The sequence below is a fragment of the Fopius arisanus genome, unplaced genomic scaffold (genome assembly GCF_000806365.1).
Source record: "Fopius arisanus strain USDA-PBARC FA_bdor unplaced genomic scaffold, ASM80636v1 scaffold00011, whole genome shotgun sequence".
NCBI classification, from domain to species: domain Eukaryota; kingdom Metazoa; phylum Arthropoda; class Insecta; order Hymenoptera; family Braconidae; genus Fopius; species Fopius arisanus.
This window is the reverse complement of record NW_011887750.1, coordinates 1,377,329-1,405,108: the sequence shown is the minus strand read 5'-3', so window position 1 is coordinate 1,405,108 and position 27,780 is coordinate 1,377,329. Positions and strand designations below refer to the sequence as shown.

The 27,780-nt window shown below is 36.2% G+C and overlaps 1 protein-coding gene across 1 annotated transcript; it reads left to right on the top strand.

The window, feature by feature from the left end:
- Window positions 1-693: 693 nt before the first annotated feature.
- Window positions 694-27,780, top strand: LOC105262944 (dynein heavy chain 1, axonemal-like). The gene is made up of 47 exons (XM_011298852.1): window positions 694-801; window positions 1,053-1,400; window positions 1,984-2,243; window positions 2,495-2,963; window positions 3,446-3,773; window positions 3,977-4,108; window positions 4,299-4,797; window positions 4,868-5,000; window positions 5,485-5,826; window positions 6,046-6,249; window positions 6,414-6,637; window positions 6,868-7,110; window positions 7,272-7,385; window positions 7,445-7,863; window positions 7,923-8,033; window positions 8,413-8,504; window positions 13,896-14,290; window positions 14,495-14,579; window positions 14,647-14,821; window positions 14,960-15,122; window positions 15,452-15,564; window positions 15,636-15,841; window positions 16,002-16,164; window positions 16,623-16,783; window positions 17,572-17,787; window positions 17,841-18,089; window positions 18,192-18,354; window positions 18,554-18,723; window positions 18,966-19,174; window positions 19,423-19,525; window positions 19,858-19,986; window positions 20,070-20,190; window positions 20,860-21,251; window positions 21,573-22,412; window positions 22,482-22,792; window positions 22,928-23,349; window positions 23,478-23,671; window positions 23,740-23,894; window positions 24,010-24,370; window positions 24,427-24,603; window positions 24,852-25,103; window positions 25,609-25,761; window positions 25,968-26,245; window positions 26,476-26,702; window positions 26,864-27,045; window positions 27,232-27,355; window positions 27,506-27,780. The coding sequence occupies exons 1-47, from the start codon at window positions 694-696 to the stop codon at window positions 27,721-27,723; spliced, it is 11,133 nt and encodes a 3,710-aa protein (XP_011297154.1). The 3' UTR covers window positions 27,724-27,780.

Sequence of the window (27,780 nt, the reverse complement as noted above, 5' to 3'; positions counted from 1 at the left end):
AGTGTATTATCCCTTTTTTGTGAATTAATAAATATCATAATAAATGCAAATATTCTATAATAAAATAGTGCAAATGAATTTACCTTAAATCAATTTTTCTCCCCGCGAACTAATATTTAACAAATAAAAACAATAATTCATTAGTCTGAACGCGGACACAAGTTGTGGCCCTTGAGTTTAATTAATTAGGGTTATTAGTTGCAACTCATTAAACCGACTTACATGAGATATTATTGTAATAAGTGGAAATATTATAAATGATGTAATTTTTGGGAAGCCGGACTATATCTGAGAGATTCTCATTGAATTTGCGCGTTAAAAGTGCAGACATCGAGATAACGAAATAATTTCATTTCACCGATCCAATTTCTGCGGAAATATATTCTGGAGAGAAATATGTTACAAGAAATGCGAATCGACGAACCGAGTGAAGAAGAGGAAAACCAGACGGACGTGATACTGTAAGAACCGAAATACTAATTACTCTTAAAAAGTTTTAACAAAATTTCTCCAACCATTTAAAAAAGAACACAATGATTAGGATTTAAATAAAAATTTGCTCGTGAATTTTTTACTAAAAAATTGTGAATTTAATATATATAGGGTAAATCTCACTGTAGAATTTTTTTTCATACCGTTTGACTGAAATTTCACTTTTTCTTGTAATTAAGAGAAAATTTTTATCTGGACTGCATGGAAGTGGAGGACTTCCCAGGGATCAGTGTACATCAACAAGATGTCATCATCTTCTCGGCTTCAAGACAGGGTCAATTGAAATTCCCCGAGGATCAAATCGAATCGGTATAGTAATTTCCAAAAATTCAACAGTTAATCACAATTTTCAGAGATTTAACAGAAGAATCTTCCCAGATTTTTCAGGAAATTCAATTAAATTACAAACGGCTCATGTGCGAGTTAACCTGGAACAGGAGAGCTAGTCCCATCAGTGCTACTGAATATTCAAAAAGAATTCTAACGGGGATGGAAAATTTTGAAGTAGTAATTTCACTTGTAGAATTCATTGAATCGTATCAAATCCTTGAAAATTGCAGATAACAAAAAACTTCGTTCACTGGAGCACCTTATATGTTTTGCCTGAAATCTACGATGCAGCGCGTTGCATTAATGAATTGAGTAAAAAATTGAATTCCATGTGCCTTTTCTCCCTCGACCGAGGAAAAGTATTACCTCTAAAAGAATTTGAAGCGCAACAAATTCAAAGCACATTAACTGTCATTAAATACATTCGAGAAGAGTGGGTTGACAGAATTATTCAATCTGTGACGATGCAATTCCGTGACATTGGAAAAGGTGCCTTTGATCTTCGGCAGAAAACTCCCCACGTATACGATGTTATCAAACTTCCACGTTTTATCAATATGATGACATTACGCATGCAGGTACTGATAAAAAACAACTTCCAGTAAACACAGCCGAAGGTTCAGTCTAAAACAACAGCTCCAAACATTAATAAAATAACAGAACCATGAAATATGAATTATTAATTATTCAAATCTCTCGCGGAAATGATTTCAATATTATTTTGCAATTATTCCTTTATTATTAGGATGCCTTGAAGACGCTAGTGAAGGCATCCATCGAAAAATACGCGGATGTCTTGTCAACTCCTGCAGAATGCACCTCAACAGTCCAATCTCATTTCACCTGGGGTGACGATCTAATGAAATCATTATTTTCTCCCATTCAAAGTCCAATTTTCCTCATTGAACTAATCATGAATGATAACGGCGCCACATACACAACCGATTTAACTCAATTTCAGGTAGAACTATTACTGACGCCAAAACATTAATTAATATTATACATGTTCGTATTTGATATAGAAATTCACAAATATAATTGACATTATATTTATATAATTTCGATTGATACTATTTTACCGATGACAAGGGACTAGTAGTTTTAGAAATAACGTGGAAATCCGAATGTGGAAAATTTTGCTAATCGTGAATTTTCTATCAGAAAATTATTATAGAGAGATTGGATGATGCATTACTACTTTGCCACAATGTCAAGCAACCTTGTGCCACGTTACTGCCAGGATTGACTTTTCCACCCGAGTTATATCTCAGTTCTATTGGATTGCTTGACAATGCAGTCTGTGCCATTCGTGGGAAGCTCTCTCAAGCATATGAAAAAGCTGTCCTTCCACTGCAAGCTTATGCAAAAGAATTCAACAAATACCAAGAATTTCATCTAATGGAACCAGAAAAATACATAGCGTATGTAGATCGACTCCTTGCAACATTCATTCCATGAAAGTTGGAAATTTTATTCAAAATTGTATTCAAAATTATTTTTTTAAATCATGTAATATTCGAGAAAATGAAATCATCTGTGTAATTATTATATCGCCATATTCCCATCAATCATCAATCGATCAATTAGGATTAAGTAATGATTACATATTGTTTAGATTATTATGATAAAGTCGGAAATATTGACACCAAGTATTCAATTAAAATTTGTGTAGGCTAATTGAAAAAGAGGAAAATGCAACGGCTGCTATTCAGGAAAAAATAGCTTTCCACCGTGCGGCTCAATCGGAAATTGAAAATACTGTACCTGACAAGATCATTATCGGACCTTTCATTATCAAAGTAGCCAGATTACGCAATGTCCTTACAGAAAAACATAAAAATCTTTCCGTTCGGTTATTAACGCTGTTAACTGACAAGTTGAAAATGCAATTAGACGACTTTATGTTCGAATACAGCGAAATCCGACGAAAACTCAGAGAAGATCCAAAAAGTATTGAGGAGATTTTCGAAACCCGAGAGTACATAGAGAATCTTCCACTGAGGATCAGTACTTTGAGTGACGATGTAAACAGATTGAAAATAGGGTATGAAGTACTCGAGAGTTTCAAATGGAATGTACCCGATGAGGATTTTCATACCAAGTGGCAGTGCATTGGATATCCACGAGTGATTAATCAGCAGGTGAATATTTTTCATACAACTCCGATTTCAATTCCACCAGTCACATATTAAAATTTGATTATCGCTAAAAAACCTTGTAATTGTAGATTTCGTACTGAAATTAATACCCCAATTTTTATTTCTTGTTGAAACGAGGATTTTACATTACCCTTTGGGTTATATGTACTAGAAATTTCATTATTTCCGGTGTACGAATCCATTATTTCAATTTTTGTATGTTTCATTCCATGTTAATAACTTCCTTATCCGATAGGTCATCATTGAAATAGATGTTAAACAAGAAAATGGAGATTATCTACATGTTCGTTCATTAGTGGTTATTCATGTTAATTTTTTTTCGCAGAGCTCTATCGAACCCGAATAATAGCATACAAGGCATAAAGAGACTGATAATATATATAATTAATATATAATATATGCTCAAGCTACAATTTGAATTCCATCCCCTTTTTGAACCCTCAAAATTTATCCCTTTTCCTCAGATTATCGAAACGAACGACTACTTATCAGAATGCGTTGAGAAATTCTCGAAAGTAGAACTGGATGATGAGACGACATTGTCCGAGAGAATTATCATCGTTACTGGTAATGTAGTGGAATTATTACGTCAAACAGATGGTGACAAGGTGCATGAGAATGCTGTCGATGCGAGGAGAATATGGAAAGCTCTGAAAAGCTGTCAGGAGCAATCACTTCTGCTTAATGAACGACGTAGATTATTTGGAATGCCACCCAACGATACAAACTCTCGTCTCAACGAATTGGAACGTCAATTCGAGCCTTACAAGACCCTTTGGTGTACCGCATCAGGTGCCTAAATTTTTATCCAAGCAACTGCCCTTTGAAAATAAAATTATGGCACAGAAATTCTATATCTGCAAGAAATTCCACAAATTTCTTTTACGAATAATTATATTACTTGATTACTCTTCATGGGCTTTTTGTCTTCAATCAATTCATTTTTTGTAATAAGTACGTTTTTATTTATTATTATTAAATCTGGGATTGGACAGACTGGCTGAAAGTTGAAGAAATCTGGATGGACAATCCGTTGGCTACGATTGACGCGGATGAAATGGATTCTTTAGTCACTGAGATGCAGAAAGCTGTAACCAAGTGCAATAAAATGTTTCAGGATCAGCCAAGTACCTTCATTATTTTTAAATAATTTTTTTTGTTGAGACGAACATCTACGTGTGAATCTTAGTCGCCAGTTTACCGGAGCATTTAAAGTTTTACGGAATAATTTCCAAGCAAACATTTATGACAAGATTTCGTATTAAAACCAATTCGTATCAATGAATCTTACGATTGCAATAATTAATTTATATTTAGATATGCTATCAGTTGCGGTCGATATAGGATGGAAAATAGAGTCTTTCAAGCCGTACGTCGGTCTCGTGAAATCCCTGAGGAATCCAGGACTAGAAGCTAAACACTTGGAGGAAATAAATAGCCGGACAGGAATTAAAGTTGTTCTCACTCCACCGTCGAACCTCAAGGGTCTTCTGGACCTTGGAATTATGGATTTCAAGGATACAATTGCTGAGGTGTCAGACAAAGCGACACAGGAGTACACCATAGGTTCGGCTTTGGATAAAATGATCGCTGAGTGGGCGTCTGTGAAGATGGATATTCTGATTTATAAGGAAACTGGCACTTGCATAATGAAAGTATCTGATGAAATATTAATTTTACTGGAGGAGCACATTCAGGGAACTCAGCAAATTGGATACGGACCGTATCGAGCTATTTTTGAAAAGCGAATGGATGAGTGGGAGGGAAAATTAAAATTGATACAAGATGTTTTAATGCAGTGGATTAAAGTCCAGAAGTATCCAGACATATCCAGACTTTTATTATTTTTATTCTACAGATGCCCTCAAACCCGTTTTATTTTCCAGAGCATGGATGTATTTGGAGCCGATATTTACTAGCGAAGATATCAGTCGGCAATTGCCCATGGAAGCCAGAAAATATAATGCGATGGATCGGAATTGGAGAAGAATTATGAAAAAAGCTCAAGAGTCTCCCATTGCAAGTGATATTTTTGCCCATTGAGTGGGTTACTAACCCGCGAAATATTCAGCCCGACATTTATATCTAATCAAAAACAAAACAAATAATCCTCAAGTATAGTTATTCAATGTGGTCATCACGCGGTATTGATTGCTACATTCATACCGAATCGAAGTAAAAAAAGTACTTTTATCGTAACAAGATGACGGAAGCGATCAAAATACGACTGGTTTTGTAGGCAGACTTTGACAATATTTTTTAATAGGGTTTATGTGTTTTTTTTTCATCGAGTTTTGTTGACGAGATTATCGACACATACTCCCATTTAATTATTAATTATTATTGATTAATTTGATTGAGCTCATTGCGCAAAGTATATTTGAATAACATAGAATAAAATTGGCGGGGAATTGATCAGTTCAATTACCCGGAGCACTGGTGTACAAAAATAGATGAAGAGTGGGCAATTCAATCTCTCAATGGTATCCCCAATCCTCTACAGATCCTCAGGACTTGTCCCGATAAAACCTTATTGGGCAGTTTGAAGGAATGTGAAAATCTCCTGGAGATCGTACAACGCGGTCTTTCCAACTATCTCGAAGCCAAACGCTCGGCGTTTCCCAGATTTTATTTTCTCAGTGACGATGAGCTTCTGGAAATTCTTGCGCAGACTAAAAATGTTAGAGCTGTACAACCGCATCTCAACAAATGCTTCGAGAACATGAGGGAATTGAGGTTCGAGGAGAATTCCCTGATAACGAGAATGTATTCAGCGGATGGTGAAGAGGTTGAGCTGAAATACCCTGTCAATCCAGTTGGACACGTGGAGGTCTGGCTGGGTCAGGTCAGAAGTAATTAAAATAATAATTAACTTGAGTCTTGAGGTTCAGGTGGATAATGACGTATTCATGAAATCTCACGTGTAAAATTTCTCATACAGTTGATAGAACGCGTGGACAAAAAATCAATCTGAAAATTCTGTATTGTAGTGAGAAAATCTGCAATGAGAATTGTTTATTGAAAATTAACATTACATCAATGTTTTAATGAATTGATAGTGTAGGTTGAACAAGCCATGCAGAATACTCTCAAATGCATAATTGGAGAATCAGTGAATAATTCTATAACCGAAGGTTATGAGGAGTGGGTGTATCTTTGGCCGGGACAGGTCGTTATCTGCGCCGACCAAATAATTTGGACAGCTCAGGTTGAAAATGCTATAAATTCCAACTCTCTGACTGAATATTACAGAGTTATGCTGGCTCAGGTAAATCCCATAATTCTCTCTGACGCGTCACCGCACATTTTTTTTTGTAACACTCGGATTACAATTTATCGTTTCAACAATTGTATAAACTATTGGGGGTGTTTATCGAAACATATTCTTTATGATACTATCACAAGTTAATTGGTCATGATTAATTATGCAAGCTGGACACACTCAGGGACTTGATCAGAAAAATGCCGACGCAAATTCAGAGACTCATGCTCGAATCTCTAATAACAATTCAAGTGCACGCACGGGATGTTGTCGCCAGATTGATTGAGAAAAAAGTTGGAAGTATGGGGGATTTCAATTGGAATTCACAGATGCGATATTATTCGGAGGACTCTGATGTCAAAATTCGTGTAGTGAATGCCGAATTTTTTTATGGGTACGTCTTAAACGTTTCAGTAATCCACAGAAATTAAAATTCCGGAAAATGTGGGTCGTAATCTTAATAATTGGGAATTTACAGCTGAAATAAAAAATAATTATTCACCAATCAATTGTAATAATCATGAATACTTCTGCTAAAAAATTAATCACTTACATTTAAATGTTTTTCGTATGAATATTATTACTGGGCTGTTGGATGAAATTATACTATTATATTTTCGATAGATACGAATATTTAGGAAATAATGGGAGACTCGTTATTACACCGTTGACAGAGCGTTGTTATTTAACATTAACTGGAGCATTGCATTTGAAATTCGGTGGTGCTCCATCTGGACCAGCGGGCACTGGCAAAACGGAGACAACAAAAGATTTAGCGAAAGCTTTTGCTATTCAGTGTGTCGTTTTCAATTGTTCTGATCAATTGGATTATATATCAATGGGAAAATTCTTCAAAGGTCTTGCAAGGTATTGCAATTCCATATTTTTCATGCATTATGCACTCATAATTTTTTTAATCTGTTTCATTTATATCTTATTAAACGATTACAATGAGACTCCTGTATTAATTAATCCAATCAATTGTATTATTAAATTATATAATTTACCAATGAACCGAAAAATTTCAGTGCAGGTGCCTGGGCATGCTTTGACGAATTCAATAGAATAGACATAGAAGTGCTCTCAGTAATTGCGCAACAAATTCTAACTATTCAACAAGCCCAACAAATGCGCTCCTCTCGGTAGATAATTTTCAATATGTCTAAATATACTGAAATGAAATAAAAAAAATTACTTTCAGATTTATCTTCGAGGGCTGTGACATATCATTGAAACCGATGTGCGCAGTATTTATTACGATGAATCCCGGTTACGCAGGACGCACAGAGTTGCCTGATAATTTGAAAGCCCTTTTTCGTCCAGTTGCTATGATGGTCCCCAATTACGCACTAATCGCCGAAATTTCTTTATTTTCATACGGTTTTTCCGAGGCTAAAATTCTCGCTGTTAAACTCACAATGACATTTAAATTGAGTTCAGAACAGCTCAGCACTCAGGATCATTATGATTTTGGTATGCGAGCTGTTAAAACGGTCATTGCGTATGCAGGGAATTTAAAACGTCAGCCTGGAGATCTTGATGAATTCAAAATTTGTGTGAGAGCTTTGAGAGATGTTAATGTGCCAAAATTTTTTAAGGACGATTTGAAACTATTTGAGGGTATGGATTTATTATCGTGGAATGTTATCAAGTACTCTACCCGTGGTATTGTATTTCAGGTATTTTATCGGATTTATTCCCCGGCTTGGAAGCACTCGAGGCGAATCACGATTTACTAGAGACACAAATTTCTGAGACAATTCGAAATCAGGGGCTCATGGAAATTCCGGGTGAGCTTTTCGAAATCCTTTTCATTCTACTTGCCTTTCCTTTTGATCAACAGAAATGAGAACAAATCATTATTATAAAAAAAATAGATCAAGACACACTAGAAAATTTCAGCTCAGCAATTTTTTTCGACAGTAATTATCCCAGTAAATTGCACAGAAAAATCGTTTCAGTAGAATTTACTATCCAAGTCATTGGTCTTTTCTATTAATTTTTTTCGTGCGTAGCAAATGGATCGCCACGATAAAAATAATATCTTATCTTCCATCGGGGAAACTTTCCGCTTGAGGGAATAAAATAAATACCGAGTTTTATGAGCCATTACACCGAGGGTAGTCCATGGAGTCTAGTATTTTTATTATAATATTCTTTTGGTTCCAGAGCAAGTACTCAAAGTGATTCAACTCTACGAAACGACAACTGTCAGACATGGCTTGATGCTGGTTGGACCAACGGGTACGGGAAAAACAAAGGTAAATTTTCTTGGAGATGATGTCGGAATAATTTATATTTATTTGATCATCACATTTTACCGGCTGCATATGTTAATATTAATATTAATATTCGTAAAAATTCGCCTGTTACTTGTCTGTCACAATTATACAAATGCCGGTTTATCATCCAGACTAATGATCAATTAACAATTACCCAACACATAAAAAGTGTACAATTCACGCTCAAAAACTTGCGCAAAATAATCTCAGACGTGACAATGTATAAAAAATGTATAAAAGTGTTGAAAAAATTTCGACATATTGAGAATTGGTATTCAATACGAGGAAACAACAAAATGGGTGAGCAAACAGCATGAAATACTCACCCTCCCTTTGAGTCGTTTATTTCCTCAAGTGGGTGAGTGTCGATGAAGGGAAACGAGAATTCCAATGGGCGGCCATCCCATACAATAATGTGAGACGTGCTCGGCATCTCGCCTCCAATTGTTAATGCCCCCCATTATTTCAATTTCAGATCTGACATTTACTTGATATCTTCCATAGAAATTTCTCATCAATTCAATTTTCTCGGTTGTACTTTCCAGACAGCATGCCATGCATTATATTTTTCTGAGTTATTCCGTTGGTATTTTTTCAGTTTTAATATAATTTTAAGTCTCTTTACCCCAGCCCTCCTTTTTTCCACATTTTCTTCCATTGATATTTGCATTGTCAGGTTTTCTATCCCCCACGCAAAAGAAACCTTCAGACTGTCTCATATCCGGAAGTGTTAAAAAGCCATCAAAAAAGGGAATTCTAAGCAATCAACTTCTCTTTTATTCACCTCCATACAATTCTCTCGGTCTCCATTCACTACTTCAAATTACAAAACATAGCTTACACTATACTATACAGATGACAATCATAAAAATAATCACATTCTCCTCAATAATTTATCATTCTTCTGATCACGGGAAACTCCTCAAGGTACAGTCATTACTTAACAATAATATACGACAATAAAGTTCTGCTAAAACATTTACACAATTGCAAGGAATGAATCGATTTTTCATTGTTAAAAAAAATTGATCAAGACGAGAATGTCCTGAAACAGGAGGAAGAATAACATGAGCATCAGCAGAGATGAAGTCTAAAATCGTGATGGGAGAGTAGACATCATCATTTCCATTTAGTATAAAAATGGTAACTGACATTGAATAAGGGCAAAAGATAGATTTCCAATCCCATTCTCCAGACTCCCCACTGCATCCTTATAAACGTTCCTCTCGAAAATGCGCCCTGGGAATACGAAATTTCCAGTGGAAGTACACAAAATACAATGTGTTATGGGGAGGGGGGAGGGGACGTAAAATTCCATTGTCTACAGGGAAAGAAAAATTATACGAGATAGGCATAAATACCGAAGCTCTTATCATGGAGAAATTGTCAAGCTCCCATCTGGTGAATACCTTTTATGTTCTCCTTCCAACGATACGGCTAATATTCATCCAGGTACATGGGAACCGCTGTTTCAAGTGCAGAAACATGTAGATGAACATAAAACATCGAATTAATGCCTCATTGATGCACTGGGTCTATGAGATGGTGGAGTTTCTTCGTTGTCTGCCGAGAAACCTGAAGCTGCAACATTTATTTTCTTAATCAAAAATCAATTGATATTTTTATTGAACATACAGATATATATGATGGAGGATAAGAGATTGGGGGCATTGACAATAACTTGGCGGTGATGGATGGATCCAAGAGCTTAGGGAACTTTCGATCAACCTTTGAAGAGGATTAACGAAATTAAGGGATGTGCCAACCTTGTTATCCAAAATATTCGGCTCAAAGTTTTCTGCAGCAGTTGATCGAGGCAACGACGAAATGTTGCTCCACACATCGCGTAGAGGAGAAAATTAACGCTGAAGTTTGTGTAATAGAGGAGCATAAAAAATTGTTGTAAGCACCACAGAAGGGCTGGTCCCTCTTTCTTTGCGAAGGCAAGGAAAAATATACAGAGGCGGATTCCATAGCTGAAACGAGGAAAGACCTTTTATTTTCACTGAAAAATTGTACCTCCATTTTTAATTTTTTTTTTTTGCATTTACCTCGGAAGATTGAGAAGAATGAAGACTGTACTTATGAGGAGTAACATTTTTGTTATGTTCTGCTGGTTTTTCATTGATACCAGGCTTCTGGAAGAGGATCCCATGGCTGTTGACAAATCGAAAAGAGAAATATATCCCAAATAAAAATTGATAGGTTGGAGTTTAGAGATTGTAATTGATAAAAAATGCCGGTTTATTTGAATTCGTGTCGGGAGGAATGGGATTGATTACGGCGATAGAATATTTACTTATGTATTTGGCGCCGATTTCCGGTACTTGATAATTCAAGTGACAGGCTGTACTGGACGAGGGTTGAACTGGTGATGTTATATTAGCAGTTGCTGTTCCTGGCATTTCCACATGACCGTTCGATGCCGTTGAGTGTTGAGAGTGACTGTTTTTTGACGAATGAAATGACTGTTGTGATCCAACTCCATTTCCCATTAGAGGTCCCAGCATGATTCCGTCATGACTGCTATTTTTGTTCTAAAAACAAAAGTGAAAATGCGAGGTAGCCCGAGAGATATTGGTAGCGAAGGAAATTTTAATGAAGAACTACAAAAAAAAAAACAATATATATGAATAATATTTTTAGCGACACTCTATGTATTAATCTATTTCTAGATTCCTAAAATCTCAATTTAGCCGATTGCATGCTCAAAAACGTACCGATGCACCTGTATAAACTGCAGTCTGTATTTTTCCGGTGGGTTTAAATCAAAACAATAACAAAAATAATGTACATCGATAAGATAAAATTCATTTATTGCTTTTCACCGCGTATAATTAGTCTTCGCAGTCGTGAAAAATCTGTAAATCATTTTTTTTCAGGGTACATTATTTATCTCAGCCTTGCGCAGCCTATCGAAAATGGACGTGTCATACCTGAGGGAAAGAAAATCGAACTGACATGGGTGATTGTCACCCGGGGCTAGCATACAAATAGGGTCGGGTGTTTTCCCCTTCCGTTGACGCAACACCCGGAAAAAAATTACCCCGATGTTTAGTAATCGTGTAACAATCCTGAAGAAATGTTTTCCCTATTTTTTTATCGTAAAAAGATCACAGTTAAAATTATATATAATTATATATAATCACGTAATATTTTACTAATTGTTTTCTATTCTTTATTTTAAAAATTGTAATTTATTTTCTCATGAAAAATATTCCGTCAGATTTAGTTAATGTTGACTTAGCTAAAATTTTTTTTAGAATATAAAAATCGATTTTTAAACACGTGTTGTTCGTTTATCAGAAGCATGAATGGACGCATTACGCAAGATGTATGAATGCTCGGACAGAATCTTTAAATAGAATTATGGATGAACGAATCCACAGCATCAATCAAGTGAATTCTCCCCCAATATTCTTCCTATTATTTTCATTCAGCATTAAATTTTCAATGCCATATCACATTCCATTCTGTACAGCGAATAATTAAATATGTTCTAAAAATATTATCCTTCATTCAATCATCTACCAATCTCACCACTAACACAACAATTATCCACTAATTATGATTTAAAAAAATAAATCAATTGCCGATTTATTTGTCGATCAATATAATTTTCATAAGTGATAACACCAGAATACTCACCGGAATTTGATTGAGATTAATATCAGATGGTCCTTTACTGTGATTGGAAGCAACACTAGCCCCGGGTGTCTGTTTAAATCTCCGACTAAACTTCAACAGATTTCGCATAATCATCGTATTCATAATAACAATGAGCACCAGAGGAATGATAAGACTGACAATAGTATCAACTGTACTGATAATTCTCATGACATCCTCGTACTCCTCCTTGAGCTCGCAATACCGATTATTCGAGTGCTCAACAATACCCGCGGTAATAAATGCATACGAGTGTCCAATCATTGCCAATATTGTTAATGAGCATATGATTCTCTTAGCCCTCGTTACAGTGCACATTTGTGGCCTTTGAAGTGGATATTGAACTGCGATAAAACGTTCAACTGTAAAAGCAACTATTAACCAGACACTGAGAGAACTACAGACAGCACTCATGTAGACAAATATTTCACACCAACCGGTTGCATTGAACACCCGCCAATTGAGCTCATTGTCCAACCAGACGAATAACAATGCTACGAGAAATGCAAAATCTGTCATTGCAAGAGCTGCGAGGTAATAACTTGAACTGCGCATTCTCAGATAAGCATTCAAAAAAACAGCGCATGAGAGTAAATTTCCTAGTAATCCCACTATTATTATTGTGGGAATGTAATAAGTGTGGAAGGCCTCCAGGATTCTCTCCACTGAGTCACAAGGTGTTGGTCCATCACTGTAATCACTCTCATTACCAATGTAATACGATACATTTGTGTGATCCTGCACTGAACGTCGGTATCTTGTCACCGAGCAATGTACACTCACTACATACATCTTTCTCTTTGCTTTCTTGAAATTATTCCAATCTCTTCTTCAACTTCTCACTAATTATTATTACGTATCCTGACATTAACTAGGGGGCACCAACTAAAATATCATTGTTAGAACTGATTATCTTTTTTTTTCAGTTTGATATGGTGTACCAAGTTGTTCGGCAAATTTTCCATTTGTTTTCCGTTGCGCCTTGCACGCCGGTTTTTCGGCTGCCCATTAGCTTCCATGTATCTTTCATTAAGTTTTTCCAATCTTTCACTTTTTCCGAGATCTTTCCTAGATCGATCACTCGATGTTGGTTGGAACTGATGAGTTGTCAGGGTTTGGCTTTCTGTGGCAGGTGATTATGGAATTTTTTTTTACTATGACTAAATTTTGTTGGGAAAATTTTCTTTTCGGTGTCGGTACACAGATGGTCCAAGTCCAACTGTTTGGAAAGACATGGACCAAAGATTCTCTTAGAGCTTTCAAAGTTTCAGGTCGCATGCGCAATTTCGGGATGTCATAATGCGCCGGTCTTCTATTTCATTTTGAATCTCGGGAGGGAGAGATCCCTGGTTTATGGTGCTCGCGTGATTATTGCAATTAGTCCCTCAGGTATCACTATTAATTAAGACGAAGTAATGGTTATCACGTTCGAGAAAATGAAGAAAAATTATGGGTTCATTCTGCGTGTCCGGACGGCGTTTGGGAATAATGGAGATTGAGTGATTATCCGGTGGGCCGTGACGAATTGCCGGACAATTGTGTCTCTGACCATATATTGATTCGAGAGTACATTGAATATTCCGATTTTTTCCGTTCAAATAATATTGTTTTTTCTCTATTTTAATTACTTTTACAATGAAAAAAAACATATAATATAATACGAATGGTAATATAATTAATAATTATTAATAATATTAATTGTAGTGCTACCAAATATTGCAAGATGCATGTAAAATGCTGCAAGGTCAGGTGGAAAATTCCGGGTGTACTTTCGAGACAGTTGAAACATTCGTACTCAACCCCAAAGCAATTACACTTGGCCAACTCTACGGAGAATTCGATGTTGATACACACGAGTGGACTGATGGAATTCTACCTTATATGGTACGAGCTGGAAGCTCTCTTAATGATATTAAAAAAAAATGGTACATCTTTGATGGTCCGGTGGATGCTGTGTGGATTGAGAATATGAATACCGTATTGGATGATAATAAAAAATTATGTCTAACATCGGGTGAGATAATTAAACTCTCGCCTCGACAGACAATTATGTTTGAAGTCGGAGATCTCAGAGTCGCTTCTCCCGCCACTGTCTCCAGGTAAAAAATAATTTAACTCTTATCAGACTGTCAGTAATACAATCAATGGGATTTTTATGAAAATTTTGCCTTCATTTTCTCGATTAAATACCAGGAATATTATTCCATTATTTCATAATTATTTCATTATAATTATTAATTAATAATTATTTCATAATAATAATTATTTCATTTATCTCCGCTAATTATAAATATTACTGATAGATGTGGAATGATTTATCTGGAATGCGGAACCGTAACGCATGAAGCAATAATTGAGTGCTGGATTGAATCTCTCCCTCCGGTAATTGTATAATGAAATTACCATTGAGCGGGAAAATATCCTTCAGCTGTCATGATAAATTTTCAATTCATAGACAATGCAAGAATTCGCAGTCGAACTGTCGGAATTAACTTATCAGTTGCTTCCCTCGGCCCTCACTATTTTGCGCACTCAACTGAGGGAAATAGTAACGACAGTCAATGTAATGATGGTGCAGGCGTACATAAACCTTATCAATTTAAGATTTTCTCCAGAGCTGTCAGGGGAGGGTTCAGCCCCTCATCCCGGGGAATCAACGGCGGGAAGAAATATTCGTGAGAATTATTTATACTTTCTCATGATGCAGTGGACCCCATTTTCTCGGCACTTTTTTCCCCATTTTTTTTTTTCACTTTTCCATTTTTCAGGTGATTTGTTGACGCCCTGGGCAGCATTTGCAATTGTCTGGAGTGTTGGTGCTAGTTGTGACTCCGAGAATCGTTGGGCTTTCAGTGAATGGCTTAGAACTATTCAGAAGAATTACAATCATCGCACACAATTTCCAGATGATGGCCTAGTCTATGATTACACGTAATTTATATTTATTTGCAAGATGCTCAGGTTTCGCCATAACAATTATACCATTAATTATAATAATTGTAATTAATAATAATTATTTATTTAGTAATTCTACGAGGCATTCTCTTAGAATTATAATTAACAAAAATAAAACTCCATGCAAATCGTTTAGCACAACTCGACATTTTTTATTGTTTCATTTATTTCGCGATAATTAAAAGGACGGTATTATTATTAATTTGCAAATTAGAAAATCGTGGTTATAAATTATTACTGTGAGGTTTTCATTTTCTCTGCAGTCCACGCAAAATATTTATATTTATATTTATTCAATTTATCAGATTACAGGAAGGTTTTATAGATCCGTCCACACAAAATTATATTTCCCCGAGATGGGTAAAATGGACGCATGTCATCGAAACGGAAGCCCCACCAGTACTGACTCAATTTCACGGTAAATAATATTTCTTTTACCATTGCTTGGAATATTTTTTCAAATTAATAATTTTCTATTTGAATGAGCAGATATCGATGTACCAACCATGGACTCAATACGAGCCTCTACTATCATCGGATATTTACTCGTCAATAAATTAAATGTTCTCGCTGTCGGTCCAACCGGAAGTGGAAAAACGGTTACGATTTCAAGAAAATTATCAAGGCACATGCCAGCAAAGTTCATTACTGACTTCATCATTTTTTCAGCAAAAACATCTTCTCGCAAAACCCAAGTATATCCCATGAGCTGAAGACCATTTTTATTAGTTCGACCAATAAATCATTTAATTCGCTTGATTTTTTATTGGATACAACTTTTTTTTAATTTAATACTGCCTCCAAGACGTTGAGAATTCATGGAGAAAACTTTGAGTTATGTCTTATCGATTTCAGGATTTGATTGATTCCAAACTGGAAAAACGACGGACGGGTTGTTATGGCCCTCCTGTGTCAAAGAGGCATTTATTTTTTATAGACGATTTAAACATGCCAATGTTAGAGCAATACGGCGCACAGCCTCCCTTAGAACTTTTACGTCAATTTCTGGATTTCAAAGGTATAACTATAAAAGTGAACATTTCCACTGCAGGCGATTCCTAAAAATGAAAACCTATGTGTACAGTAAAGTTGTATAAAATCAAATACAGTAGAATCCCGTTATAGTCACACCTCTCCTCAATTTCTGTTTTCCCATATCTTTTGGTTTCCAGACTCTACTACCCCCGGGGTCCAAGATGTAAAGAATCCATTGTTTCGCTCGGTGAGGAATTGAATCCCCTGAGCAATAAAGCAGAAAAATATATTTCTCCCGCATTCGAATTATGTGATAAAAATATTCAGTTTACAGTCGCAGGGAATACCTGGTGGGGGTATATTAATACTGGAGTTGCATATAGTCCAATTATTGTATATAGTCCTAATTCCTTTCCCCTACAGCCCCCTGCACACGACTATAACGGGAGTCAACTGTAAAATTAACAGCAGATTATAAAAAATGTAATTTTTTATCATTAGGATGGTATGACACAAGTGAAATCGGTGAATTTCGTGAGATATGCGATGTGAATATAATTGGAGCAATGCAGCCTCCAGGAGGTGGTAGGAACTCAATAAGTGAACGTGTAATTCGACACTTCCACATCATCGTATTTCCAGAAATGGAGGACGAGGCCAAAGTAATTATTGAAGAATCGTTCAAACATTGATATGCCATTGAGGAATTCATTCCGCACCCATATCAGTTGTTTTGCTACCAGAATCATTAACAAACCCTCTTGTGTGTGGATAGGAGTGAAACAGATCGATATTGGTCACCTCTATTTGTTCTCTCCGTACCGCGTTTTAAGGGCTCGTGGTATTTGAGATAATTATACCTCGTAACTCTCCTCTCAATCGTTCAGAATTTTCCATAATTACTGGCAACCCTTGAAACATTTCTACTCTCCCTTTTTTACCGCTCATTTGAATAACGTAACGTAATACATCCCTTTACACGTGTCTCTACTTTTTACGAGTAGATAATGGAATTGAATAGACAATTGTATTGGGTTTTTAATTGAATTTTTATGAGTTTTTCTAGTGGAAATTCCACGATTTTCATTTTGTCCACTCCAATGGGTTTTCAAGAAGAAAATCAATGAGCAGTGTGAATGAGTGTGGAAATAAAAACTCTAGAGCATCGTGTAGCATTCAATGTATGATTCAATCAATTTAATTTCAATAAAGAACAAATCTCGGTTTACGGATGGACTTATTGCTCGTGGAAAATATGTATGGAAAATTCCACGATTTCCCAATAGAGACTCTCTCCGCTTAATTGCATTCTATCAAAGCAATCCAGGGAACGCAACGAATCCCATGAATATTTTAAAACTAATTCAGCGCTGAGAAAAAATTTCGCTCTATAAAAATAATTTTTTTTCATGGCTTACGAATCCAATAGTAATTCATATTATATTTGCAGAGAAAAATTTACGGAACAATAATGAAATCCTGGTTAGTGCGTGGTCCATTGTCAATTGAACTACTCGATGGTATCCTTAATGCCACCCTGAGCCTCTACAACGCGGTGTCCCAGAATTTTCTGCCGACCCCAGACAAGTCCCATTACACTTTCAATTTGCGCGATTTTTCGAGAATATTTCAAGGAGTCCTCCTCGCTGAACCGGAGAAGATAGACGTAACTTCACTTCTCCTTATCTCTTTAATGTTATTTCATTTGCTGGGTAATAGCTGTATTGCGTGATACTCCAGACCAGTGAGAAACTGCTGTCCCTGTGGTTTCACGAGGTTTCCCGAGTAATGGGAGATCGTCTAATCAATGAAACCGATCTGCAGAGATTCTCTGTAGTTCTACGACTGACACTCAATGAAAATTTCGGAGAAATCAGTGCTCGGGGACTTTTTGATGGTAATCCAGTATTATTCGGGGATTTTTGTGGACGATATAGGGAGTATCAGAGGATTATCGACTATCAAGAAGTATATTTATTTTTAGTTATCGGTATCAATTGAACTGGAAATAATAACTCGAATGATTCATGATTATATTGTTATATCCATATCTGAAATTTTATTTGTCAGATGGAATCTGTGTTCCTGCAAAATCTGGAGGAATACAATGCGACAAATAATTCACCCATGAATCTTGTCCTTTTTGGAGAAGCTATGAGTCATTTATGCAGGATAAGTCGAATTCTTCGACAAACTAGAGGAAATGCTCTCCTTCTTGGTATGGGAGGTTCCGGTGAGAACTGAAAAACATTTAATACTAAGTAATAATTACTTATAACTCTGTACACTGAGAAAAAAAAATCCGACAAATTAATTGACCGCTGTTAAGTAAAGTTACTTAGCAATAGTAATTATTATTCTCAGTTGAGTAGCGAATTTTATTTGGCAAAATTATCATGAGAAAAAAGTCAAGTGGAGGAAACTTGTTTTAGGGCGACAGAGTCTGACGAGACTGTCAGCATTTTTGGGAGAGCACATGTGTTTTCAAATCGAGTCAAAACGTTCTTACAGTATCAACGATTGGCATGATGATATTAAATCCGTTATGCTCAAGGCTGGATTATCGAGGCGATCTATCGTATTTCTTTTTTCCGATACTCAGGTGAGTAATCTCCAGGATTACTCCAGGGTATTTTATTCCCATGCTTCCTTCACCTTTTCCGCTGTTGAAATTTCTCATTTCGTTAATCATATAAATGCTGATATTAAATCTCCTCAATAAATAGTTTGAAGATGATCGGAAAATGCGGTGTTACGAGTCTTCGTAACATTTCTCTACTCTTTTCTCTTTCTTTTCCATTTTGTTGACACCTCTAGGGCATCACGTACCCTCTATTTTCCTAGATAAAGGACGAGTCTTATCTCGAGGACATCCATAATATCCTCAACAGCGGCGATGTGCCGAACATCTATCAAAAAGACGAAATGGAGAAGATTTACAGTGATATGAGGGTGGAGGTTCAAGAGGCGGGACTTTCTCTCAACAGAACGAATCTCTTCAATTCATACTTGAAGAACGTTAGGAATAATTTGCATACCGTTATTGCCATGAGGTTCGTGTCTTGATTTCAATGCTAAATTTACTTAGCAAACATGATTTATACTCTGTAGAAATTTATCTTGAGCATTCAAGTGAAAAAACTTGAAATCAAAGTTGCATTCACGTCTTTCAATTTTCTTTGAAAATGTGCAGCAATTTATTGCGTCAGAGATTCAATAAATTATTTTAATTATCCTAATTACTTTACTAGACAAATAAAAAGAACATCATGTAATCATGGTGTAAAATTCCCAATTGCAGTCCTATCGGTGACGATTTTCGTCGACGCTTACGCCAATTCCCGGCTTTAGTGAATTGTTGTACAATCGATTGGTTTCATCCATGGTCTGAAAAGGCTTTACAGGTATTTAATTGAAAGCTCTTTTATCTACATTAAGCAATAAAGCCACAGTTGATTATTATGAAACTACGCGGAGAATAAAAGTTCCACGAGAGCCTAGTGTTATTGACAGGTATTGACAGCTTTAAGGATTTAATTCTCTGGACATTAACAACGATTCTCTCGTCAAACTAAAATAATTACTGGTCTAATTTTATAAATATTGAGGGGATAACATTTTTTGAAAAATATTCACACCAAAATGTAATTGCGACGAAATTTCATCTAGATTATGAGTTACTGATGTTGGAGTAGTTTTTTAATTTGTTAATATCTGAATTTTTTTATTTATGGAGAGCGTCGCCGTTCGATTTATCGGAGATATTCAGGATGATCAAGTTACCGGTGAAGCCCTGGACTCCATCGTTGCAACGTGTCAATTTATGCACTCGTCGACGATTGAAGCTAGCCAGAAGTATTTTCAGGTATTTTCGAGGAGAAAATATCTAGCCGATGGGAAAGACCTGAAGTCTGCAGGACAAAATTATAAATATGACGTTTTGTTCAGGTACTGAACCGCCATAACTACGTGACACCAGTTTCATACCTGGAAATGCTATCGAACTACGGAAATCTCTTGTATGCCAGAAAGAAAAGTCTGACGATGGAGATGTCTCGTTTATCTACTGGTAACCAAAAATTATTCATGTACATAAACACTAGGGGTATGTGCAAATATAGTAGAGTGGAGGTGGAAGGAGATAAGGGTGTGTCACTCAAGGAAGATATCAGAAAGTCGCAGACCCTCGATCAGACCTCCTGAGGGTAGATTTTCGCTGAATTTGAAAGTCTGAGTGATGAAGCCACTGAACGATACTTGATACATCATAGAATACATAACAAAAAATCCAATCGATCTCTTTCCTTTTTATTAGTATTACCTCGTATAAAATGGCACTAAACGTGTTTTTTTTTTTTGTGAGAAATCGAATAGGAAATAATGTACTCTCAGGATCACAAGTTCATTAATTTCGATTAACGTAGAATTCCAAAATCAAATGACTTGCCCTGAAAATAAATCTTTCTTCTCTGTGACTCCAAATTTATTCATTAAACGACGGGTAACCCATTTTATTACTTGTCTCCTCCAAGTCCTGATTGTCCGATCAATATTAGTACATTAAGCAGAAAGAATATAGAATAAATTGATCATCCACAAATTTCGACGGCATATATTGATATCCATTTAATTGAACCGATTTAATTTACCTAGGAGATAAATCTTTTCTCATCGTACACACAATAATTGAATGTAAAATGGTATTTGAATAATTATTGAGTTGATAATTCCTGATTAGGGCTCAATAAATTATCAGTGACTGAATCAGAGGTCAAAGAGATGCAGGTGACGCTCGCCGAGATGAAACCAGAATTGGAAAAAGCTACAGTAGCTACATCGGAGATGATTGATCGCATACGTGAGGACACTGTTGAAGCTGAGAAAACCAAGAGTCTTGCTGAGGAGCAGCAAAAAGAGGCTGCCAAATTGAAACGAGAGAATGAAGCTATTCGCAATGAAGCAAATATGGAGTTGAGCCAAGTGAAGCCGATGCTCCAGGCGGCTGAGGCCAGTTTGAAGGCACTAAATAAGGGAGATATCACCGAGGTCAAAGCCATGAAGAGACCTCCTGTTGGGGTTGTTCTCGTCATCGAGGCCATGTGCATCGTCCAGGATGTCAAACCCCTCAAAGTATTCCCATCATTCACAAAAGATATTGTTTAATTTCCAAACAATTACGGAAATATATTCCTCTAGAAGTAATTTTACCGATTAATTACTCAAAAGATGATGATTAATTAATTGTTTAACGCAAATTAGATTTATTTATCCATCGAGTATTTAATATTCATATTTATCATCCATTCGATAATCATATTTAAAACTTGAACAGAATAAATGTGGAATTTAAGTTGAAGAAGAAATTATTTCTACCTTATTCATGGTGGAATAAATTGCTCAGAAGGGAAATTACATTATTTTTGAAAAAATGGATGCAACTTTTCTTATTAGATACCCGGTAGACGTCCAGGTGAAAAAATTCTGGATTACTGGACCCCTGGAAGTCAATTACTGTCGGACGCAGGTCATTTTCTCCGGGAGCTCGAGAGTTTCGATAAATCAAGGATCACCGAAGATATGATAAATAAATTAAAACCGTACATAGAAAATCCGTCGTTTCATCCGAGTAAAATTATTCAAGCCTCGAAAGCCTGTCACTCGCTCTGTCTCTGGATGCATGCGATGTACAATTGGTACTTTGTTAATCTCAAAGTCGAGCCAAAAATGGAGGCACTGAAAAATGCTGAGGCAAGTCTTTTGGAGACTGAGAGACAGTTAAACATGGCAATGGAGGAGTTGAGACAAGTTGAGGAGGGGATTCAGAGGCTGGAGGATGTACTTCATATGGAGATCGATAAGAAAACTAAACTGGAGAGAGAGGAACAGCTATGCGGGGAGAGAATGTCAAGGGCTGTCAGACTGATAAATGGTCTGGCTGATGAGCAGAAGAGGTGGATAACTGCCATTGGTGATATAATGATCTTGTATAACAATGCTGTCGGTGATATTCTCATATCGTGCGGTGGAATCGCTTATCTCACTCCCTTCACTGATGATTACCGACGCGATTTGTTGAACTCGTGGACAAGAAATTTGGAGAGCATTTCCTTGAGTGATGATCACTCAGCTGTTGCCGTTTTGGGCGATCCTGTGGAAATTCAGCAGTGGCACATCAACGGTCTTCCCAGGGACTCATTTTCCGTGGAGAACGTCATCCTCTCGAGAAATGCTAATCGCTGGCCACTTTTTATAGATCCACAGCGACAGGTCAACAAGTGGATTAAAAAAACTGTGAGATTTTGGGGAAATGCATTTTTTATTTGATAATTTGAATCGTCACACTTGGAATTTATTTTTCAGGAAAAAAACGCGGGTTTATTAATCGCCCGGATGACTGATAGGGATTTGGTGCGTGTAGTTGAGACGTGCGTGAAATTTGGTCGACCCTGTTTAATCGAGAACGTGCAATGCGAATTGGAATCAACGATCGATAGTGTCTTGATGAAAAATGTCTTCTCCTATGGTGGCCAATTGTCGATAAAAATTGGAGATAATGTTGTCCCCTATAATGATCAATTTCGGTTATATTTAACCACTAAATTACCCAACCCTCACTATCCACCGGAAATTAGCGTTAAAGTGCTGCTGGTGAATTTTGCCTTGACCAAAAGGTTTTTTTATTTCCTCTCTGTTATCATCAATATCTTGAATACATTTCCCTACTCGAATTTTCAAAATTTAATATTTCATATTCATTCACATGCATGAAATTGTTTATTGAAATGAATATTTTATTTAATTAATAGTGGACTGTTGGACCAAATGTTGTCATTAGCGGTTTTACAAGAACGCCCGGAGTTGGAAGCAGTTAGGAGGGACATAATAATTTCGTGTGCAGATATGAAAAGGGATCTTAAAGATATTGAAAATAAAATTCTGGATAAATTATCGAAATCGGAAGGTTCTGCTGTCGATGATATTGATCTCATTGTTACACTTGAATCTTCCAAACTAAAAAGCGAGGAGATTAAGATTAAGGTTTCCTCTGCAGAAGCAACTCAAGCGGATATTGATCAAACACGATCTGCGTATTTGCCAGTTGCCAATCGAGCGCAAATACTATATTTCGCAATCTGCGATTTGAAAACCATTGACTTCATGTATCAATACTCATTAGAATGGTTTACGAATATCTACACAGAGAGTATTATCAATACTGAGAAGTCCAGTGAGTATAAATTGTCATATTTTTTTCATGAAGATATTCTGCGAATTATTTGACAACAAATTCAGAGTGAATATTATTGCTGTGAATTTCTCTCTGGCTATGAATTTTAATGGAATAACAAATTTCAGACGAGATTGAAGAACGTATTAACATGATAAACAACGAGTTAACATTCTCAACATATTCCAATGTCTGTAGGAGTTTATTCGAAAAGCATAAATTGCATTTTGCATTTCTTATTTGTATCAGAATATTAATCGATGCAGATTCTGTGATCACGGATGAATGGAGGCATTTGCTGTCGGGCGGAACTCCTCCGCAAGTAAAAACAATTTTTCAAATTAATCCACTTGTTGGATTAATTTCAATGATTGATTGCTATATTTTCAGCAAAGTACGAATCCAGCGCCTCAATGGCTTCCCGAGCGCTCTTGGCAGGAACTCCAAGCCTTAAATATACTGCAAGAATTTAAAGACTTTACGGAATTATTTCGTAATCGTTTGCCAGACTTCAAAATTCTGTACGACTCAAAAGAACCCGAATCGTATGCACATTTTAATTTGCAAAATTCTATTTAATTTTTTTATTGACTGATTTTCATCGTAGATCACTTGAGCAAAAGAAAAAATATTATTTGAAGTATATATTTACGGTTTCAGAGAAAAGGAACTGGACTCGCTGACCAAAACCGATTTCCATAAATTACTGGTCATAAAATCCCTCAGACCAGACCGACTTATCCCTGCGATCCAATTATTTGTTAATAAATATCTCGGTAGGCAGTTCATAGAGTCGCAGAGTATTCAGTTATCGAATATTCTTCAAGAATCCCATCCTAGAACACCGATAGTTTTTATACTGTCCAGTGGAACGGACCCTGCGGCGGAGTTGTACGTTCTAGCTGAGGGTGAGGGGATGAAGAAGAGATTTTTTACGATATCCCTTGGTCAAGGACAAGGACCACGAGCTGAGTCGATCCTGCGACAATCTCTGGAAGTGGGGAATTGGGTTTTCTTTCAGGTAAATTAAAAGTCATTCGAGTAATCTGTAATTAATATGACTCCTGGATCTGATAGAACTGCCACCTCGCACCGAGTTGGATGCCCCGTTTGGATGCGCTTATCGAGTCATTTCCTGATAATGTCCACCAGGATTTCCGTTTGTTCCTCACCAGTACACCGACTTTGAATTTTCCTCCGACGATATTGGAAAACTCGATGAAATTAACTGTTGAACCGCCCAGAGGCATCAAAGTAATTTCATTAAATAATTCGTAATCCACAAATTTTATTAAAATATTATTATTATATTCTAGGAATATTCTACGATATTATTCTTATGTTTTTAAAAAATCGAGAATTAATATTAAAATTGACTTCCAGAGAAAAAATGTTTATTTTGTTTATTTACAACTTAATTCGATTGAAATTAATTTCAATTTATAAATAAAATTGTTAATAAAAATTGAATTACTCGCAATTCATTTTGTAATGAACTCTAGGCGAATATGTATCGAGTGTACAAGACGCAAATCCCTCAACTCCAGGAATTATTCACAGCAGAGGGTGTGAAAGTGAAAGAACTGAAATCATTACTTTATTCTCTCTGCTTATTCCACTCGATTCTTCTGGAAAGAAGGAAGTACGGATCATTGGGTTTCAACATCCCCTACGAATTTTCCGACGGTGATCTCGCAATATGTATCTCCCAGCTACAAATGTTTATCATGGAATACACCGAAATTCCCTTTGAGGTAGAAGTTTTTTATTCAATTAAGTAATAATCAATATCTCGTGTGGACCACATTCTCGGTAATGAGAGAATGAGGAAAGCACGTGTTCTATGGACTCGATGACGCAGATCTTTTGTCGTTCATTGAATTATCCCAATTCACCGAATCGCAAGAATGATGCGGTATTAATCGGAACAGAATATCATATTTTCATCACGTTTTTTTTCTATACTGAGGAATCTTTATAAAAACATGAGGGGATGAAAGCTAATGCCGTAATGATTTTTATTTCATTCTCTTCATCGTTGATTCATAATAGTTTATTAAGGAAAAATTAGTATAAATAAATAATGAAATTAGTCTGATTATCCTGTTGCATTTATTTCTATTCTAAGGGAGAACAAGGAAATCCTGATTTTTTTGGGTGATAGCACTTTTTTCGAATTTTTCTCGGCGTGAAATTTTTCCGTCCCTCCATTAGCTTTCACGTTATTTTGTTAATCTTGCCATTTTTTTGTGTTGAAAGGTATTAATATACACAGCTGGACATGTAAATTACGGAGGAAGAATTACAGACGACTGGGACAGGCGATGTGTTCTCACACTCCTCCAGGATTTTTATAGTTCCGAAGTTCTGGGTGAAGATTACAGATTTGACATAAAGGGATTATATCCACAGGTATTAAATATGCAAATGCATTAAATAAAAAAAAAATCCGATAATCCATGTACTTCCTATCACGTAGTACAATGTTCACACATTCATTGATTACAAAGAGACTCACAATATTAAATCCAAAAAGGATTAAACCCACGAGTTTGGAATGCGCAGAGGATATAGAATTAAATAAATAAATTTAAAAAAATTGTATGTCGTGTCTGCAGGTACCAACTAGTCACCCAGAATTGTGTACGTATGACAGCTATTTGAACTCAATAATGCAATTACCTCTCAATGATGAACCAGAAATATTTGGTCTGCATTACAACGCCGAATTAAGTTATGCGACTTCTGAGGGTTATTATTGCACAAATAATCTCGCAGCATTGCAACCCCGATCCACTGAGGGATCAGCTGGGGGTGAAGCCGCAATTCGTACAATTGCGGATAATCTTATGGATAAAGTACCGGAATTATTCGATGTTAAAATTATTCAGGAACGGTAAGCTGATTCTGGAAGTGAAACCAAAGGGCAATATTTCCTGACACTTTTTTCAAGGTTTAAAAAAAAATTTCATTGAAATTGACTTGAAATTTAAAGTGCAAAGAAAAATTGTCAGGAATTTTTTGGCTTCATTATTGTGTTGTATATTGAATATTCAGAGGTAATTGCCAGTTAATGAACAAAGGCTTTTCAATATCCGTCTCGATGGAATTTTTATTCATTTTTAGCCATCCAGTACTTTACGAAGAATCCCTCAACACAGTCTTACAATTAGAGACAAAGCGTTACAATGCTCTGATGAAAATTGTCTCTAGCTCATTGGGTCAATTAATAGCAGCACTGAAAGGTGAAATAGTCATGAATGACATGCTTGAAACAATGGCGAGTAATTTGAACATGAATAATGTACCTGAACAGTGGAAGTCCCGAGGATACCCTTCATTAAAACCCCTTGGTAAATCGTGAATTTAATTGCTCCACTCAAATTATTTTTTAAATTAAAAAAAAAATTTGGCTAATTCCATTAAATCTATCGAATTTTCTTCAATTTTATTAGAATATTCAAAAGATATTCAATATTAATAGAATCGCCTTCTCTTTCTTGTCTGTTTAAAGGGGCATGGATGTCAGACTTGATCGAGAGAATTCAGTTCATGAAAAATTGGAGCGAGAGGGGAATGCCCGCGTCATTTTGGATTTCTGGATTTTTTTTCCCGCAGGCGTTATTTACAGGAGTCTTGCAGAATTTTGCTCGAAAACACTCACTCCCAGTGGACACGATTGATTTTTCGTATCAAGTACCATTTTTTCCTGTTTTAAAAAATTTGATTAGCTATAAAAAAAGTCCTGTAATGCTTACTCCTCAGATTGATAGTTTCCGATATCAATGGAGAGTTTAAAAAATATTGAACTCGGCATATTTTTCTATTTAATCTGCGACGGAAACCAACAATTTATACAAATTTTTTAACAAAACGTTAAAGGTCCTGAAAAACTCGCCTCAGAGCCCGGAAAAAGATGGTTGCTGTTTGTACGGTCTTTTCCTCGAAGGCTGTCGATGGGATGGAAATACTCTCGAGGAGTCTCTACCAAAAGTCCTGCATTCAGGTATTTTTTTAATGAAAATCCAAAGCTTTAAGGTAATTCGCGTGGGAAGTTAGTACATTTGCCTTAACATTAATTGGAAAAATTTGGATTCAAACTTGCATAATTCCGTGAGAACATTTAATGATTTTTCTGTACGTTTACTCATTATAGACATGAAGCCGATTATGCTTCTGCCAGGGCGAATTAAAAAATCTCCAGCCCAGGGCGTTTATAATTGCCCTGTCTACAAGACCCTTACGCGGTCTGGTACTCTCAGCACCACAGGACATTCCACGAACTTTGTCCTTTGTATGGAAATTCCCAGTTCGAGGGTAGAGACACATTGGATTAAAAGGGGAGTGGCGTTGATATGTGCTTTGGATTACTGAACTCCCTCTTCATGATATCATTTCTTTCTTTTCGCAATGCTGATAATCTTTGTTATC